The sequence below is a fragment of the Cervus elaphus genome, chromosome 25, assembly GCF_910594005.1.
Source record: "Cervus elaphus chromosome 25, mCerEla1.1, whole genome shotgun sequence".
In the NCBI taxonomy this organism is placed as follows: Eukaryota; Metazoa; Chordata; class Mammalia; order Artiodactyla; family Cervidae; genus Cervus; species Cervus elaphus.
Window position 1 is genome coordinate 54,412,418 of NC_057839.1, and position 20,009 is coordinate 54,432,426.

Genomic DNA, 20,009 nt, shown 5'->3' on the forward strand with positions numbered 1-20,009 from the left:
TAAGCTTTACCTAGCAATACTGGGCTGTGCTTAGTCGCTCAGTTGTGTCTGACTCTTTGTGACCCCATGGACTGTATCCCATCAGGCCCCTCTGTCCATAGAGATTCTCCAGGCAAGAATACTGCAGTGGGTTGCCGTGCCCTCCTCCAAGGGATCTTCCCAACCCAGGGATCCAACCCAGGTCTCCCACATTGCAGGCAGATTCTTTACCGTCTGAGCCACCAGGAAAGCCCATACCTGGGTAGCTCAATGCAATAGCATGAGAAATGTGGCTAAATTCAGGACAGAATTTCACACCCTGAGGCATGGCCAGAAGAAAGATCAAATTCTTAAACATCTTAAAATGAGAAGCAAACAAAGATTAGAGGCTATTCATGGAGATGAAGTGGTACCTGAGATTTTCTAGTGATTCTTACTGTTTTGAGAAAGGGCTGCAGTGTATTATGAATTTTCCACATAATTGGCCTAAATAAAACTCAGAATTTTCATTTAATAATAGCAGTGACATTTATACTAAAAAGTAATGGATACTCATTCAATAAATTAAAACTGAAAGATATGTAAAGAAAATTGACTAGCTTACGACAGTGTAACTTCTTTTTCTGACTTCCCTCAAGCGTAAGATACCTGAATTATATTTTTCTTTAACTTTCTATGTTAATAAACTGAAATATATTATATTTATTATTTTGTTTTTATTTATACTTTTTATCTAAATAAGGTGTTATCTTGCATATTATTCCACAATATGATTTCTCTCAATGAAAAACAAATAATGGATAGTTCTTCAAAGCTAATTATCCATATTTTTATTTTAATGATAATTCATAATTTATAAAACAATCTCCCTCCAGCTGAATCTTTAGATACGTTTTTTTCCTCTAAGCTAGTCAATAATTATTACTTTCTTATAGCTATCCTTATACACAGGTGCTTAATTTTCCCCAACCCCAGGACACTAACAAGCTTTACTGATTTCTCTTTGTTGATATGTTTCTGGTTCTTCTGCCTTTTGAATTTCAAAACCCTATTGGTTTCAGTCCATCAGTCCTTCCATTTTTATTTATTTATTTATTTTTCTCTATGGTCAGGAGGATGTACTGGAGTAAGAATAGGCTACCCACTCCAGTATTCTTGGGCTTCCCTTGTGGCTGAGCTGGTAAAGAATCGGCCTGCAATGCAGGAGACCTGGGTTCGATCCCTAGGTTGGGAAGATCACCTGGAGAAGGGAAAGGCTACTCACCCCAGTTTTCTGGCCTAGAGAAGTCCATGGACTATAATCAGTCTCTTGGTTGATTGCAACTTCTTGCTTTTAGTAACTATAGCTAAAGACCTAACATCTGTGCTTCACTTCTCCATTCACTTATACCCCATATTCTCTCTCTCTCTTTTTAGGAAACATCTGCTCTTTCACTTTCTTTCATTCTTTCCAGCACTACTGAAATAATTGACATATGACATTTCATAAGCTGTAGGTATGCTGCTGCTGCTGCTAAGTCGCTTCAGTCGTGTCTGACTCTGTGCGACCCCATAGACGGCAGCCCACCAGGCTCCTCCCTCCCTGGGATTCTCTAGGCAAGAACACTGGAGTGTGTTGCCAGTTCCTTCTCCAATGCAGGAAAGTGAAAAGTGAAAGTGAAGTCGCTCAGTCATGTCCGACTCTTCGCCACCCCATGGACCGCAGCCTACCAGGCTCCTCCGTCCATGGGATTTTCCAGGCAAGAGTACCGGAGTGGGGTGCCATTGCCTTCTCCGAAGTTGTAGGTATATAGCTTGTTAATTTATACAATTGTATATCAGAAAACCATCACCACCATATCCTTAGCTAAATCCTCCATTCTGTCATATAATTATCATTTCCTTTCTGTGGTGAGAAGATGTGAGATCTATTCTTTTAGTATCTTTCAAGTATTAATAGGCTATTATTAGTTATAATCACTATGTCATACCTTAGACTCTCCAGACTGTATTCATCTTATCGATGGGGGTTTGGACTCTTTGACCAACATCTCTTTTCCCTCACTTCTCAGTTTCTGGTAACTACCACTCTAGTCTGTTTCTCTGACTTCAGCTTCTTTAGATCTTAAGTATAAGTGATATCAAACAATATCTGTTTAGTATCTCAGGTATTGTGAATGAAACTGCAGTGAATTTAGGATTGTCAATATATCATCAAGATTCAGTTTCATTTGCTTTATATATATATATACCCAGAATCATAATTGCTGGATCATATTGGAGTTCTATATTTAATTTTTGAGGAAACTATACTGTTTTCCATAGTGAGTGTAACAAACTATATTTTCCCCCAATGGTGCTAAAGTGCTTCTTTTTCTCCACATTTTCACCAATACTTATCACTTGTCTTTTTGATGATAGCTGTTCTAATAGCTGTGAGGTAATATTTCACTGTATTTTTGATTTATATTTCCCTAATTATTAAGTGACACTGAATACCTTTTTATGTATTTGTTGGGCATTTGTATGTCATCTTTGGAAAAAAATATCTTCAGTTCCTCTGGCCATTTTTGAAATGGATTGGTTTCTTTTTCGCTGTTGAGTTGTATTAGCCCTTTTGCACATTTTGGATGTTAACATCTTACCAAAGATATGATTTGGAAATACTTCCTACTATTCCCTAGATTACCTCTTCATTTCGTGGATAATTTTGTTTACTGTGCAGAAGTTTTTCCATTTGATAAAGTCCTACTTGCTTATTTTGTTTTCACTTTATTATTATTATTTTGGTGATGTTTACTTCACTTTCAAAATATGTTCATGATCGCTCCATTTTTTACCATCTTTACTACTACCCTTGGTCTGTGCTGTTATCAGTCATCTTGTTAGTGCAGTAGCTTTCTATCGGTTATCCTAGCTTTCACTTTGGTTCGTGTTTCCTATTCTCAATAATGAAGCCAGCAGGATCCTTTTGAGATGAACGTTGACACTCTACTGTCCTAACCATCCAGTTTCTCCGCAAGTCATTCGATTGCCCTTCATGATCTCACTTCCAGTTGATTCTCTGATCTCTTCTCCACCACTCCTCTTGCCTGTGCTTCTCTGGTCACACTGGCCTCCTCCTGGTTTCTGGAACGTGCTAGTAATATTCCTATTTGGTGCTTTCATTCTTTGTTGCCCTGCCTGGAATACTCTTCCTTGAAATATGCATTCAGACATCTCCCTTTCCTTCTTTCAGAATTGCTAAAATATCATCTTTTTAATATGCCTTACCTGATTCCTTTATTAATTTCTCATTGTGCTATTAACAAATCACCACCAAACTAGTGACAGCTTATGGTGAACAATGTCAGATTCATGATCTCTGAAAGAGAAAATTTCATTTTGGAACCAAACATATGGCTTCAGTCACTCAGAGCTTCATGTGGCAGAAGATTCATTGCAGTGAAAAACGGGGAGAGAAAACTTCTGCTGTAGACATCGGAAGGGGGCAGAGAGTACCCCACTTGCTAAGTCTTATCAAGGCCTTATATACTTTTTCAATTGGTTACTAACAGTAGAACCATCTAACAAGACCCACTCTAAAACATACATTTTAAGATTACAGGATTAGTCAGAAGGCTCCTGTTAAGAAGGAGAAACATATCTTGAGCAAGATATGTTGTTATATTGTCATTAGTACAGAGCTTAAAGGAAAAACATATCCTTGAAGAAGTTGTGTTGTTTTGTTGTGTGATCATTAGCTTTGGGCTTAAAGAAAGTTAATCTTAGAAGAAAAGATTGTGTAACAGTTCAGAGCTTAAGAAAAAATATGTCTTATGTAAATAAGACAAAGGAATGTGGGGAAAAAAAAAAGTTTGTCCGTTTTTTCCTCCTTGGACTTTTTATCAACCTACCTAAGAATGAACTCCCTCACTAGAGGCTTAAAACAACACAGATTTTTTCCTAAAGTCAAAGTGAAAGTGAAAGTCTCAGTCCTGTCCGACTCTTTGCTACCCCAACTCTGGATAGTCCATGGAATTCTCTAGGCCAGAATCCTAGAGTGGGTAGCCCTTCCCTTCTCCAGGGGTTCTTTCCAACCCAGGGATCGAACACCTGTCTCCCGCATAGCAGGCAGATTCTTGAGTACTGAGCCACAAGGGAAGCCCTAAAGTCAGAAGGTCAATATAATTCCCACAACACTAAAATCCTCTGGGGAAGAATGCCTTTTCTTGGATTTTCCTGCTTCTAGGCACGTTACCGGAGAAGGCAATGGCACCCCACTCCAGTACTCTTGCCTGGAAAATCCCACAGACGGAGGAGCTTGGTAGACTGCAGTCCATGGGGTCGCTAAGAGTCGGACACGACTGAGCAACTTCACTTTCACTTTCATGCATTGGAGAAGGAAATGGCAACCCACTCCAGTGTTCTTGCCTGGAGGATCCCCGGCACGGGGGAGCCTGATGGGCTGCCATCTATGGGGTCGCACAGGATTGGACACGACTGAAGCGACTTAGCAGCAGCGGCGGTAGAGACGTTACTTGGGACTTCAACAAAGACTCTTAAATTTCAAACCCAGCAATGAGGCACTGAATACTCCTCACACTTCCATTTCTCCCTCTCTCTCACCTAGCTAGAAAGGATTCCTCCCTATTAAGAAGCCACATGTCAGATTAGTCCAATCTAAAGAAATTAAAGGTATTTCCTGATCTCAAAAGACCTCAAATTCAATTATATTTGTGAAATTATTTTTCTTGAAAAGCAACATATTCAGAGTTTCCCAGAATAAAGACACATGTTGAAGGACAAATAATCTACCTACCAAATTTAATGTCACTTTAATATCATGACTTCTGTGTACCACCTGATCTCTTCTGATATTACTTCTTTACTTTTTCTCTCTCTCCTTTTAAAGTGTGATTCTTGCATATTGTATGTGGTCATGTTTTCTGCTTAGTGTCTGCTTTTCCCCAGTGGAATGAATGTAGGCACTCCCCAGACAAAAATTTCTGCCTTCTTGTTCAGTGATAGATTTAAGTACTGAGTACCATGACTGATCCATGGTGGATATTAAAAAAAAAAAAAAAAAAGAAAAGTTGTGTTCTTTTTCTCTGATGAAAAAACTCCAAAAATGACTGATGGATCAAACAATAATCTTAGATTTTATTGTCAGATGACATTTCCAAAGGAGCAAAGTCATTCTCACTTCCATTATCTTTCTCCTCCCTCACTTCTATATACAATTGCTATTTTCTTTCCTGATAAAAAGGTGCTAAAATGAATAGTTTAAATGGGGATGAAATCATAACACATTTGAGAGTGTGAGCAGTGGTTTAGGTGGGTAATATTATGGAATTGTATTAATTTTTAGTATACGTTGAGTTTTTCTTTTTTTTTTTAAAGAAGATGACAGAGCCACCCCTTTCTCAACTAGATCTTTTTATTTTTTTTTAACTTTTTATTTTTATTGGAGTATAACTGATTAATGGGGCTTCCCAGAAGGCTCAGTGATAAAGAATCCACCTGCCAGTGGAGGAGACATGTGTTCTATCCCTGGGTTGGGAAGATCTCCTGGAGAAGGAAGTGGCAAACAAGTCTAGTATTCTTGCCTGAAAAACCCCATGGACAGAGGAACCTGGCGGGCTACAGTCCATGGAGTCACAGAGTCAGGTACAACTCAGTGACTAAACAGCAACAACATACCTGATTAACAATGCTATGATACTTTCAGGTAGACACGGAAGGGTCTCAGGCATACATATACATGTATCCATTCTCCCCCAAACTTCCTTGCCATCCAGGCTGGCACATAACATTGAGCAAAGGGAACCTGTGCTATACAGTAAGTCATGGTTGGTTACCCGTTTTAAGCATAGCAGTTCTCAACTAGATATTGATCAGAAGATAAAAGAAGACATTAACTCAAATAGGGAATATGTCTTCTGGTGCCTTATGTTTCTCACTTTAATTCTAATCAATTGGTCACTTATTGAGGCTACACAGCGATTAATAGTGAAATTCTCAACCCACGAGTGTATTCTGCAGTGGCCAAATATTTGACACACTGAATGAATCTCTCTGAAGTAGAGCTGATGGGCATGGGATTCTGACAACTTCAAACTGTAGAGATATTTTGTAGTTAACACCCCTAATCTGGGATTCGGGGGGAGGGGATATAATAGTTAAAACATGTGTTCCTTTTTGCTCCTTTCCTCCTCCTCTTTTTCATTTACTAGTTTTCTTTTCTAAGACTACCAATAAAACTGTTAAAAGCTAGAAAGTAAAATTCAATCATGAAACCTCTGCATGTATGCAAGGACCTTGGATGTTTCTAGTTAAATCAATGCAATCCTTATTTTCTTACCCTCATCTAATTTCTTAACCTTTTAATTGATTAACACTAGCTTTGTGGTTGAACAAAATACTTTACTGATACTGCATTTAGCATAACTTTTTACATATGAATTGGGGCATGATTAAGTCTGATGATTATATTCTTTTTTTGGTGGTGTTGTTGCATGAAGAGACTGATGTGTTAATTACCAATAGTAATTAATATGTATGGTAAAAACATTTGATATGTTTTTTCTTTGCATCAATTACTTATTAAGAGTTCAATTGATTTTTGTTTTATCTGCTTATGGTTTAAAATATAGCATCTCCTGAAATGAGAGATGCATAGTAAGTTTTAATGACATATCTTTGCTATGATCCTCACAAAGCTCTAACGTTATATCACCTGTATTTTATGTGCTGGAAAAATGATTATAATAAAATCACTCTTTCTGATTTCTACTGGAACATGGTAAATACAAACTTCCTATTCATAAAAATGCATAAATTACATAGTCCAAAATATCACATTTTAAGTCAGTGGAGTATCTTTATAACATAGCTTGAAGTCCTAACTAGAAGCCACTTTCAAAATTAATTGCTCTGACACTATCTTCTTAACCTTTTAAAGTTATTTTTCCCCAAAGGATAAAATATTATCTCAGTGAGGAATTCTGCGTTAGGAAGAAAGTTATAAATTTTTAGGTCCCAATCAAATGTGGTCCAGGGTGAATAAATAGTTTTCTAAGAGAAATTCATGTGAGTCATGTTAGCTTTCTAAGTACTATAGGTTACTCCTTAACAGCAAGGAAGAGACAATTTATTAAAGGAATACAAGACAAGAGTTCATTTTGCTTCACTTGGGTGATTGTATTTTCTTTTCTTTCTTCCTTCACCTCCTTTTTCTGTTCTTTAAAGAACAACTGATTAACTCTATGTAACTATGTGATCAGATACACAAGGATATTTTATTCTTGCTTTAGGACAGTATAATAGCTCTCTTTTAGCATAAAAATATCACTCACTTTGCAAAATCTCATGATTCTATAAGTATATTCCTATCACTATGGGTTATGTAAGATCCTTCTACTATTCTCTTTGTACAGTTACTGAACTATGTGTGACTAAAATCAACTTTATTTTCCAATTTTTAAAAAATATCTTAATGGAAAAAAGATGGAAATCTCTCAATACAACTAAACTTACAATGCAATATTTCATTGCATTGCAATTCAAGCTAGCTAACCTTACAATGCAATATTTCAAAAAAAGTTGTAGCTGCTCAGTCATATAAAATTCTTTATGATCCCATGGACTGTAGCCTGCCAGGGTCCCCTGTCCATGGAATTTTCCAGGTAAGAATGCTAGAGTGGGTTCCAACTGCCTTCTCCAGGGGATCTTCCCAACCCAGGGATCAAACTCAGGTCTCCTGCACTGCAGGCAGATTCTTTACCATCTGAGCCACCAGTGAAGCATCCAGAGCATTCCTACTTTATGACTCTTTTCCCAGTTCCTTTCATTTGATGTCTCATTGCTGCCCACCCTAAAAGATAACACATTTCTATTCTGATTATCTGTGTAACCTGCTCATCTGTATCTAAGAGCTTTCTCTCCATGTCTTAAGATTTCTACCTCTTTACACTCATTACTCTTCACCCATTTCATTCAAAATATTCATTCATTTACTCATTCATCATTTTTTGCCTTATAAAACCAAATATAAAACCTGTGTTCTTCCAGAATCTTAAAACCTACTTGTTAGTGTTTCCCCTAATCTCTGTTGGAGTATATGTTGTAAACAAAAACAAATTTTTAAGAACAGGTTGAATAGAGAAGAGGCAATCCTGAGGGTGGATCACTTTGTTGTTTCACAAATAATTCTCATCATAGTCTTGTAAAGTATTTATTGATTGACCTACTGCTACTGTGATGGGTTTCCATTAGTGTTACATGGAAACTATCATTTCAAGGCCAGATGAGAAATTTTAAAAATCCATTGAGTAAATGGTCATCTCCATTAGTAAAACACTCAAGCTAGATCTATTTACAAAACAGAAATAGAGTCACAGATATAGAAAACAAATTTATGTTTTCCAGGGAATAAACAGGGGAGGGATAAATTAGGAGAGTGGAATCGACATACACTACTATATATAAAATAGATAACTAGGAAGAACCTACTGTATGGCACAGGGAACTCTACTCAATAATCTGTAATGGCCTAGATGTGAATAGAATGTAAAAAAAGGGGGCTATATATGTACATATACATACATATATATATATATACATATATATATGTATATATATATATAACTGATTCACTTGGGTATGCAACTGAAACTAACAGGGCATTGTAAATCAACTATACTCAAAAAAAATAATTAAAAAAAAACTAAAACACTCAAACTAAATATTATCAACAACTTATGTAATCTAAATGCATTATTATAGTATTTCATTGTACCTTTGACTGTGTTGTACAATATCAATACTTCAAAGTAAGGAAATCAATCCTGAATATTCTTTGGAAGGACTGATGCTGAAGCTGAAACTCCAATACTTTGGCCACCTGATGCAAATAACTGACTCCTTGGAAAAGACCCTGATACTGGGAAAGTTTGAAGGTGGGTGGAGAAGGGGGCGACAGAGGATGAGATGGTTGGATGGCATCACCAACTCAATGGACATGAGTTTGAGCAAGTTCCGGGAGTTGGTGATGGACAGGGAAGCCTGGTGTGTGGCAGTCCATGGGGTTGCAAAGAGTCAGACATGACTGAGTGACTGAACTGAACTGAAGTTATAATTCACTGACTACTGCACATTGTGGGGGCTTCCTAGGTGACACTAACGGTGAAGAACCCACCTGCCAGTGCAGGAGACTAAGAGATGCAAGTTTTATCCCTGGGTCATTAACATCCCCTAGAGAAGGGTATGGCATCCCACTCCAGTTTTCTTGCCTGGAGAATCCCATGGACAGAGGAGCCTGGTGAATTACAGTCCATAGGATCCCAAGGAGTAAGACACGACTAAAACAACTTAGCACACACTGCACATTTACTATCTAGTTAGACATAACTTCTGAAACATTTATTCTAAGTGCTATATTAATTCTCAAAACTTTACAAATGTGGAGTCAGATTCAAGTGTTAAAATCTAAAGCCATAAATTTGCTGGCATTTATCTTTAATTGAATTATTTATCATAATCCATATAAAGCATAAAGCATATAAATTTTTAACAGATGCTTTAGATTGACAACTTTACTACTTCTTTTACATACTTCTGTTGCTGATCTATGTCCATATGCCTTTCCAAAAAATACATATAGTTAACTGTAGTGTGAACCTTTCATCTAAAACTAAATAATTTCAAATTAACCACTCTAAAAATATAATAGTACATGGTAATATCCTTAAGAGTCAATTTTCACCATTGTCATATCTTTCAATAGTTAGTTGTTAGAAGGTTTAACCCTTTCTGTCAGTGTTTTTAATTAGTCATATTTATTATATATAGATTTATAATTCATACACAATATAGCAATAACTATTAAAATGACTTTACCTTTTGTTATTTTAATAACATTCATGTTCCAGAAAAGCTTTTAGAAGCATTTGTTCAGTGAATTTGGTCCTTTACTTTGCTGTTTTGGTCATGGAAAGATGCAAAATTGGAGGATATGAAACAGACTGGTCAATCGATATTTTGTAGACATCTGATGCATAAATGATAAATCTCTTCTTGTAGGGGCTAAAATGATATAAAGAGACATAAATAAATGAATAAATTCATTTTCATGCATACATACAACTGTCTCCACACAACTCATTCTACTGCTTCTTTTAGTAGTTAATTTACTAATGAAGTGTGAATCTTTGAAAGCTGTGTTTTTCATATTCTACTAGTGTAGTTTTACTCCTTTTTAGAAAAACTCCAAAAAATCAGTTTGGAAATGATTTAATTTGTTGAATCTAGCTGAGTGATGCCTATCAAAATTTTATCCTTATGGCTTATGTATTTTCAAGAAATAAGTATAATTTTTCCTGATGTACTGTTATTTATGTTTCAGATCACTTCATTTTCCCATTGAAGTAGTCCTTTCCTTTTATTATCTTTTTTCTGTATTTTATCTTTAAAAATGTCTTCTAAGAGTTCAGAGACTTTAACATAAACCTTGAAAATTTTTACTTTGGCTAGAAACCAAAATGCTATGTGAACAAGGTTATATATTTTCAGTGTTTTAGAGTGTCAGAAATGTGCAAAAGGTGAGTAGTTGAGGTTATGTGACCAAAAAGGTTTCATGTGAAGGATAACTCTTCAGATCTCTTGGAAGAAACAATTTTTCAAGTATGTGTTTGAGATTTAAGAAAATACTGTGGATGTTCTTAGCTAGAAATATAGCAATGCTATTCATAGAAATATTAACTGAACTTTGATGTTATGTTACAGCCAGACATTGTGTGAAGTATATGCAGTTTAAAAGCATTTGCTAATATTTAAATGATAAAAAGATTTTTAATTGCCTTAATGTACATTATTTATCTTTCTTATTGAAGATGTCTGCTGAAATATTACCCCTCTAATGTCTATTCAAAGACAATTCAATCATTTTAGTTTTATAAATGAGATTTCTTAGTGTATCTCAATTAAAAATCAGGGCCTACTTACTGATTAAATCTATCACTGCCATTTAAATTTTGAGTGTAAATTTCATAATTTTTCAAGAAAGAAAACATTCCATCACAAGTTTGTTTATTTGTTTGTTTGTTTTCTAGTTTAACAATCTGGAAGATATTTGTTTTTCCAAAGTATAAAATTAACATTTCTGTGATAAATAAGTGTCCATTTTGTGGAAATTTTAATAAATAATTTGAATCTCAATTTTTACTGTAGTATTTTTTAATTTTAATATTGAAATATAATGGTAAGCAGTTAATTCTTTTTTTTTTTTAATTCCCTGTGGAAATATGGAAGACAACTATGATTTACTGTTAGTTTCTTTTACAATTCTATTCTATATAGGTAGAAAAACATTGATTTAGTAGAATGACAGCAAGGGTTATTCTTTTAATAAGTATTGCTTATTAATTTTTCTTCAATAATTAAATCTTTAGAGCATAATAAAATATCCTTGTTTATCCCAAGTAGAGAAAAACTGCAGATAAACATGATTTTAGCAATGCCTGGTACATTGGAGAGAAGAAAAATGTCATAACCAAAATAAGTATTAAATTATAGATAGGCAATTTTCAGAGAATACCATGTGAGGTTGGATATAATGTTATATTAAAATTTTCCATCTTTGTCTACAGCTGCACTCCAATTCTGACAAAGGTGATGGGTCTGTCAAGTACATCCTTACTGGAGAAGGTGCTGGGACTATTTTTATCATTGATGATACCACGGGTGACATCCACTCAACAAAAAGCCTAGACAGGGAGCAGAAGACCCACTATGTACTTCATGCTCAGGCTATTGACAGACGAACAAACAAGCCCCTTGAGCCTGAATCCGAGTTTATCATCAAAGTGCAAGACATCAATGACAATGCTCCAAAGTTCACAGATGGACCGTACATTGTAACTGTGCCTGAAATGTCAGATATGGGTAAGATAAATCATTTTTATATTTTGGAAGTTAATATATTTTTGAAGATCTGGAAATAATATTTTGAAGACTAATATTTAGATATTTGGGGGGATGTGAAGAAATTTGAAGAAATTCCAAATAGTTTAATAATTTCCTATGGCCTAAAGTTTTCAAGAACATTTCTGCTAACTGTTCTAGTATTTATTAAAACAAATATTTGAAGTTGTTAGTGTAAGTAACATCTTGATCTCAAGGAAAAACCATTCATACATGAGAAAATACTTGCAATTCTTGCTTAATTGGTGTATTTTTTTTTTACCATACCAACACAATCAGTGACAGTTTGTATCAATAAGTACAGTATAAAGTTGGAAATCTATTGCTATGTCTTTTCAACTTTCAAGTTATGATCAAATTATAATAGTACTGATAGTACAAGCAATAGTTACATTAACCAGTAAAATCTGCAGATACCCCTAAGCATTTGCATCCTTTATTTTAAAATATATGATAACCCTGTGAAATATTTTAAATGCCACATTGCTGCTGCTGCTGCTAAGTCACTTTAGTCATGTCCGACTCTGTGTGAGCCCATAGACATCAGCCCACCAGGCTCCCCTGTCCCTGGGATTCTCCAGGCAGGAACACTGGAGTGGGTTGCCATTTCTTTCTCCAATGCGTGAAAGTGAAGTCGCTCAGTCGTGTCCAACTCTTCGAACCCCATGGCCCACAGCCTACCAGGCACCTCCATCCATGGGATTTCCTAGGCAAGAGTACTGGAGTGGGGTGCCATTGCTTTCTCCAAAATGCCACATTAAAGCTATACAAACTGGTATACAATATATAAGTAATTTTCTCAAGTGCTTTCCTGAATTGCCATGAAGAAATTGACCCCAGTCTCCTGAATACAGAGCTTACACTGTATTTCATAAGTCATGATAGAGATTTCCAATCTTCTGGTTATTTCTGATGCCTAGCTATTTTATTTTATTTTTATCTAAGATGAATTTCCTAAATGTAATTAAAATAAAGTTCAACTATGATGAAAATATTTTCATTACCTCTATGAGGCCCTAAGTTTGGATTTAGATATATTTTGAGTAAATGTTTTATATACTAAAGTTTATATATATGGGTATTGAATTAGGTTATTATAGTCGCTAATCAAACCATTCTGTGCAAATGGATATATATATATATTTAAATTTGGAAAATATTTAGTTTTATTGAGATATAATTGATATGCAGCATTTATGAATTGAAGACGAACAGCATGATGGCTTAACTTACATCTGTTATGATATGATTACTGCAATTTGTTTTGTTAACATCCTTTGTCTCATATATAGAAGGTTTTTTAATGGGAGGTTGCAGTTTCTTTTGTTTTCCCCAATCCAGTCTACTTTAATTCTCCTGAGATAAGCAGATAGCTCCTTAAGCTGTGGGGGAATCAGGTTAGAAAGAGTCAGTTTTCCTTCTTAAACAGAATCTCAGGGGAGAAAGCAATTGCCAAATGGATTCCCCAGAGACCAGAGTAGAATGCAGGGTCTAGTCTCAGAGAGCCGGTGGAAAGGCCCCGAAGACACTCAGGCTCATCGGTCTCTTAAGAAAGTTGAAGAGAATTCCCTGGCGGTCCAGTCATTAGAACTCCACACTTTCATTACCAAGAGCTTAAGTTCTGTCGCTGGTTGGTGAACCTTTAAGATCCCACAAGCCACAAGGAATACGCCCCCACCCACCCACACCCACAGAAAAAGCTGAGACTCACCACCATTATTTCCGGCAGGAGAAAGTTTGTGTAAAAAGTCCAGAACAGACTTTCTTCTGGAGCCTTGTCAAGGGACTGACAGCACATTTGCCGATCATCTCCTTACAGAAGCAAAGAGCTCTGTGACTCCATCACTTGTGAGAATGCCGCTGGAAGGTACTGCCAGGGGCCACGTAAGACCCCCAGGGAGCACTGGAAACTGACCGTCACTCTGGGGGGCAGAGCACCAAAGAGGAAATCAGGCACAACAGTCATTACCAAAACGAGGACTGAACGCTAGGTGATCTGAGCACTAGTGTTTTAAGCACACTGCTGAGAGAGTCCTGTAACTCAAAGCCTTGTTTTCTACAATAAGGAAACAGCCGAAATCAATAGCACCTTGAGGCACGTGGGGACACTGATAAGACCAAATTGTTTTCCTGGAACTTAAGAACTTCCAAGACTGGAAGAAGGAGCTAAAAATCAGAACAAAATTACAAATATATGGCCATTGTGAGAAAGAGATGAGACTTAGAGGATATATTAACTAGACATAGTGTGGGAATAACATATGTTCCCAGAATGCAAGAAACAGCAGATGAAGGAGAGGAACAGTAACTTTTTTTTTTTTTCTAACCTTTAGGTGAAGAATATACAGAATTTACAAGTTGAATAGACTTTCTGAATTTCAGGAAGGGTTAATTGGGAAAGAATCAAACTTAGGTGGATGCTGGCAAAGTTTTCCTAAAGCCTATGAATGAAGAGAAAATTATATAGACTTCAGATTTTTAAAAGTTACTTACTAGGAAAAGTTATTTCCACATCATATTTGTCACTTGAAATACTGGAATGTGGTTAATAATTTAATACCATTGTCAACTTTCAGAGAAAAGACTGAACACCAAATCCTTCACTCAATCAAAAACATGATATATCTGTTAGCATGAAAGAAATATGTAGAAAGGAATCCAGAAAGTATATCTTCCTTCTATCTTTTTAAGAATGTTTTTGACCACACCACACAGCATGGGCGATCTTAGCTCCCTGACCAGGGATCAAACCCACATCTCCTGCACTGGAAGTGTGAAGTTTTAACCATTGAACCACCAGGGTAGTCCATATCATCCTCCCACTTTATCTAGAGAAATGCTTGGGAAAATAGTTGACATAGAAAATAGTTAAATTCAATCAAAACAGAGATCAAAAAGCCAAAGAAAATAATAAGGGGAGAAAAAAGTTATTATAAGTGCAACCTAAAATATATACCTGTGTGTGAACACAGGTAAAGCTAAGTGAGTACATGTGAGTGTGTTGAATGACGCTGGGCTTTTAAGGAATCATAAAGCCTAAAGAAATCATTGCAGCAAAGGCCGAAGGACTTAGGAGCAAGCCAAAACATTTTAGCCCTCATCTAAGACTCGGAGAGAAGGGTAGGAATGGGCAATACTAGTATAGCTGACCCTTGAGCAACACGGGTGTGAACTGTGTGAGTCCCCTCATAGGAACCTTCTATACGAGGGCCAACTGCAACAAGTTACGTATGGATTTTGACTGCAGGAGGGAAGTTGGTGTCTGGAATCCCCAAACTGTTCCAAGATCAACTATATTTTTAAGTTCTTTTATAGAAACAAGCCTGGTTGAAGGAGAAAATTTAATGCCTGAAAGTACCGGAGAAAAAGAACAAAGCAGAGTAGGCTTTCAGCCTGTCTTGTACTGTGGGTCCAGGCATGATTTCTGTTGAAACAGTATGGCAAACCATAGGCTGAATATTGGAAATCATATTGTGTGTGTATGTGTGTGTTTTTGAACTCATTGTGGAAAAATAAACACATAAAACATCATAATAGCATCTACTGCACATTTGTAATATGAGCATGTATAAAGTGATATGGATGTTAGCATAGTAAAGAATTCGCTTTACATTGTGGGCTTAAGAATAAGTGATATTTGCACTGCCTCTGATTTTAGAAATAAACAAATACACAAAGACAACCACAAAATAGCTAGGAATATGGTACAAGAGGGACCAGCAAACCATGTCAGTGGATACAAATCCAGCCTGCTGTGTTTTTGTTTGTTTGTTTCTATTTTGTTGTAGTAAAAGTCACATAATATAAAACATGCTATTTTAACCATATTTAATTGTACAGTTCAGAGGCAATAAATACATTCACATCATTGTGCAGCACTCACCATCATGCATCCCTTGACTTTATTGCCCTCCTAAACTGGAACACGGGACTTCCCAGGTGGCACAGTGGTAAAGAATGCACACCTAGCAATGCAAGAGACATGAGAAACGAGGGTTCGATCCCTGAGTAGGGAAGATCTGCTGGAGGAGGAAATGACAGCCCCCTCCTGGGGGCTTCCCCTTCTTGCCTGGGAAACCCTATGGACAGAGGAGCCTGGAGGGCTACAGTCCCAGGGATCACAAAGAGTCAGACAAGACTGAGCACAGAGGAAAAACTGGAGCCCTGTCCTCATTCGACGCTAATTCCCCATTCGCCCGCCTGACTCCTGCACCCAGCCCCTGGCATCTACCAATGTACTTTCTGACTCTATGAATTTGATAGTTCTAGGTACCTCGTAAAAGTGAAATCAAATAGTACGTGTGTGTACCTAATGTATACTGCAATGAATTTTTTAAGATTAACTTAGTATTTGTTTTCCAAACAGATTCCTCCTTCTTTTTGTCCCCTGTGCTATACAGTAGGTTCTCACTGTGTAAACAAAATTTTACGAGAACAAATCTGTACCCATTCATTTAAGTGATTGCCTAGGCACTGTGGTAGCAGAGCTGTATTTGCAGCCAACATTATGGCTCAGAGTCTGCAGCATTTCCTGTGTTGCCTGTTACAGGGAAAGTTTGCCAGCCTCTAATGTAAGAGGTTTTAAGGAATAAACTTGGAGGCAGGAGGAACAATTAGAAGAGAGTGTTATTCTCTAACACTCTTGATAGACATGGCATTTGCTGCAAGGAGAGGGTGGGGTGATTTGAGAGAGTAGTATTGAAACATATATATTGTGATATGTAAAATAGTCAGTGGGGATTTGCTATTTGATGCTGGGCACCCAAAGCTGGCACTCTTTGGCAACCTAGATGGGTGGGATGGGGAGGGAAGTAGGAAGGAGGTTCAAGAGGTAGGGGACATATGCATACCTGATGCTGGCTCATGTTGATGTATGGCAGAAACCATCACAATATTGTAAAGTAATTATCTTCTAATTAAAAGTGAAAGTTTAAAAAATATGCCATTTGTCACAAACAATAGAATCATGCTTCTTCCCTTTAAGTAAATGATGTTAGTTATCTAATATCCAGCCTCTCTTTCCCTACGGTTTGCTCAGGTTGACACTATGCAGAATTAAATGTTCACTTACTACTATTTTTTTTTTTTTCATCTGAAAATGACCATGTGATGTAATTCTAAGTAGTAGGATGTTAAGTGGAGGCCAGTAGGTGGAACTTTCAGGAAAGATACAGGCTTTTTGCCAAAAAGACACACCTGGCACAGGTATTTTACCCACTGCCATTTTCCTCGTTGCCTAAAGCAGATGTGGTCTCAAAATGCAGCAGCCACTTGCAACCATAAAGATGAAAGCCTGTTGCTAAGTGAGGTGGATCAGAAAGATAAAAGGGCCCAGAAGGATGATCCATCTCAGAAATGATGCTCCAGACCTGGCCTGTGAATCCCAAGAGCTTCCTTAAGAAAGTAAATCTCGTCTTTTTATGTTATCGAGTTGGATTTCAGATGCACGCAGCTGCATTCAGTCTGAATTGTACTCAGACAAATTCTTGGTTTTAACATGAAGCCAGGAGCCTGGCGGGCTGCTGCCCATGGGGTCGCAAAGAGTCAGACACAACTGAGCAACTAAGTCCTGCACATAGCACAGTAACCGAAGAATTGAATCTAATACTGAATACAAAAGAATGGCAAGGAAGATTTTAGCATCACATAACAATGATGTTGTTAATACAACATGGCTGTATTAAGTTGCTTGATTTGGGAATGATACATAAAATCATCCTTCTTTACCATCTCTACTGTATAATTGTGATGCTAGATGATTTTGCTGGGGCAGCAGTTTTTCTATCTGTCCATGGTGAAGCTAATAGTTGATTTCAGATAACAAAATCTTGCTTCCTGTCAACTACAGAACTGATTGACTCCATAAAGTTTTGATCAGTGGATCAAAAGAGATTGAGATTTTGAATGTTGACTTTGAGATTTGCAAAAAATCAAAAGTTGATTACTCTAAAATATCCAGTTAGTTTTGTTGAAGTCTGAGGCCACATGATGTCACAGTAGTTGTGATAAGGATCATTGAACACAACTCCAAGGAATATTTATTGAGCAATTACTATGTGTCTGACACTGCATGTCGTTTGTAATAATTCCATGCTTGTATCATCTTGAGGTCAGCATTACAAATTATTCTTGTTTTACAGAGGATAAATCTAATAATACAGAATTAATTAATTTTCCCAAGATCACAGGGTTAGTAAGAAGTGCAAATGGAAAAGATGTCTAAGCTTCAGCTTTTGAGTTCTCATTTTCAATACAGTTACAAAAACACAAAATCTAGATCAAGCTATTTGTGGAATATTTATAACAAGGAAAATTGTGTTCCAGGATCCATACAATTTACTGGGCTAGAAGTAAGGGTCCCTTTTTTAATTCATTGGAATAGATTTGATATTATTACAATGTTCCTCTTGTTCAAGAGAGCATTTTGTGATGGTGACCATCCCTGGATTAGGAATATCCCCTGGAGAAGAAAATGGAAACCCACTCCAGTATTCTTGCCTGGGAAATCCCATGGATGGAGGAGCCTACAGTCCGTGGGGTTACAAAGAGTCACACATGACTTAGCGACTAAACAACATCAACATACCATACAAAGGAAAATTCATCCAATACTGCCTGGAAATTAAGGAATAGCTATTCATTTATACTAGAATCTAATCCCTAGGGGGTCTAATAAGGGAACGCTTTTTTATGCAAATCCCTCTAACAACCCCAAAATACATACATCAGATATAGTGTGGAGAAAAAAATAGTGTGGAGAAAGAAAAAGCTCCAGGTAGCTGAAAAATCTTGATAACCCAGATGGTGTGGACAGTGAGGTGAATGGAATAATCCAGGGCCACTTTCTGAGTGGAAAGTATCAGTATGAACTGAGCAAAGGAGTGGAGTTCAGACAAGGCATGGTTACAGTGTTGGGTGATGTGAAACATTGTTTTCCCCAACATTTAAGAACAATATAAATGGTAAATAAACCCATAATTAAGGTACATAGGACTTCCCTGGCGGCTCAGACGTTAAAGTGTCTGCCTACAATGCGGAAGACCCGGGTTCAGTCCCTGGGTCAGGAAGATCTCCTGGAGAAGGAAATGGCAACCCACACCAGTACTCTTGCCTGGAAAATCCCATGGGCAGAGGAGCCTGGTAGGCTGCAGCCCGTAGGGTCTCAAAGAGTCAGACACGACTGAGCGACTTCACTTTAAGGTATATAAAACTGAAACATTCAATATGCTTATAAAAATGCAACCACTTAAAAGTAAAACAAACAAATGTGATGAAGGATTTTTAATGTAAGATATGAATCCAATATTCAGTAAGAAATAAGATATGAATTTAAGTGAATATACAGTTGAAAATAAAGATATCAAATAATTATGTTAATTCTAATAAGATGAAAGATAATAAACTAAAATACAAACACATAGGGCAGACAAAGTACTAATTTTCATTACATAAGAAACTGTTTTGGGCTTCCCTGGTATCTCAGAGGGTAAAGAATTCCCCTACAATGTGGGAGAACTGGGTCCGATCCCTGGGTTGGGAAGATCCCCTGGAGGAGGACATGACAGCCCACGTTAGTATTCTTGCTTGGAGAATCCCCATGGACGGAAGAGTCTGGTGGGCTACACAGTCTGTGGGGTCACACAGAGTCAGACACGAATGAGCAACTAAATACAACAAAAGGAACTGTTTCAATAATAAGAAAAATGCACTACAATCAAATGAGCATGGGGAAATTACATTAGCAGGAGATTCATAGGAAAATAAATGTTAATTATATTAAAACATTTCAAATTTCACTGGTAATTTAAAAACCACAAAGCAAAAAGAGATAACAATGTTTAGCTATCCCATATGCAAATTTGATAATTCACAAAATTATTAATGTGCAGAACTATTAACAGAAATGTTGATTTCCATAGATTTTTGGAGGGTAGTTTGGCAATATCTATCAAAATTTTTAAAAGAACGTATGTTTATTATAGAAGACTCTTTTTTTTTTAGAAGACTCTTTTATAGATATACTGACATGGATATCTAAAGTCATATGTTGAAAGTTGCCCATTGTAGTATTGCTCACAGAGGTGAAAAAT

The 20,009-nt window shown here is 36.7% G+C and overlaps 1 protein-coding gene across 5 annotated transcripts in view; it reads left to right on the forward strand.

Moving 5' to 3' along the window:
* Positions 1 to 20,009, forward strand: part of CDH18 (cadherin 18) — a 1,203,920-nt gene that overhangs the window by 918,153 nt on the left and 265,758 nt on the right. For all 5 annotated transcript variants that reach the window (XM_043887493.1, XM_043887492.1, XM_043887496.1 and 2 more), the window contains one exon: positions 11,586 to 11,880. In XM_043887493.1, the coding sequence (XP_043743428.1) occupies positions 11,586 to 11,880 (295 nt within the window). The remainder of the gene's footprint in view (positions 1 to 11,585; positions 11,881 to 20,009) is intronic.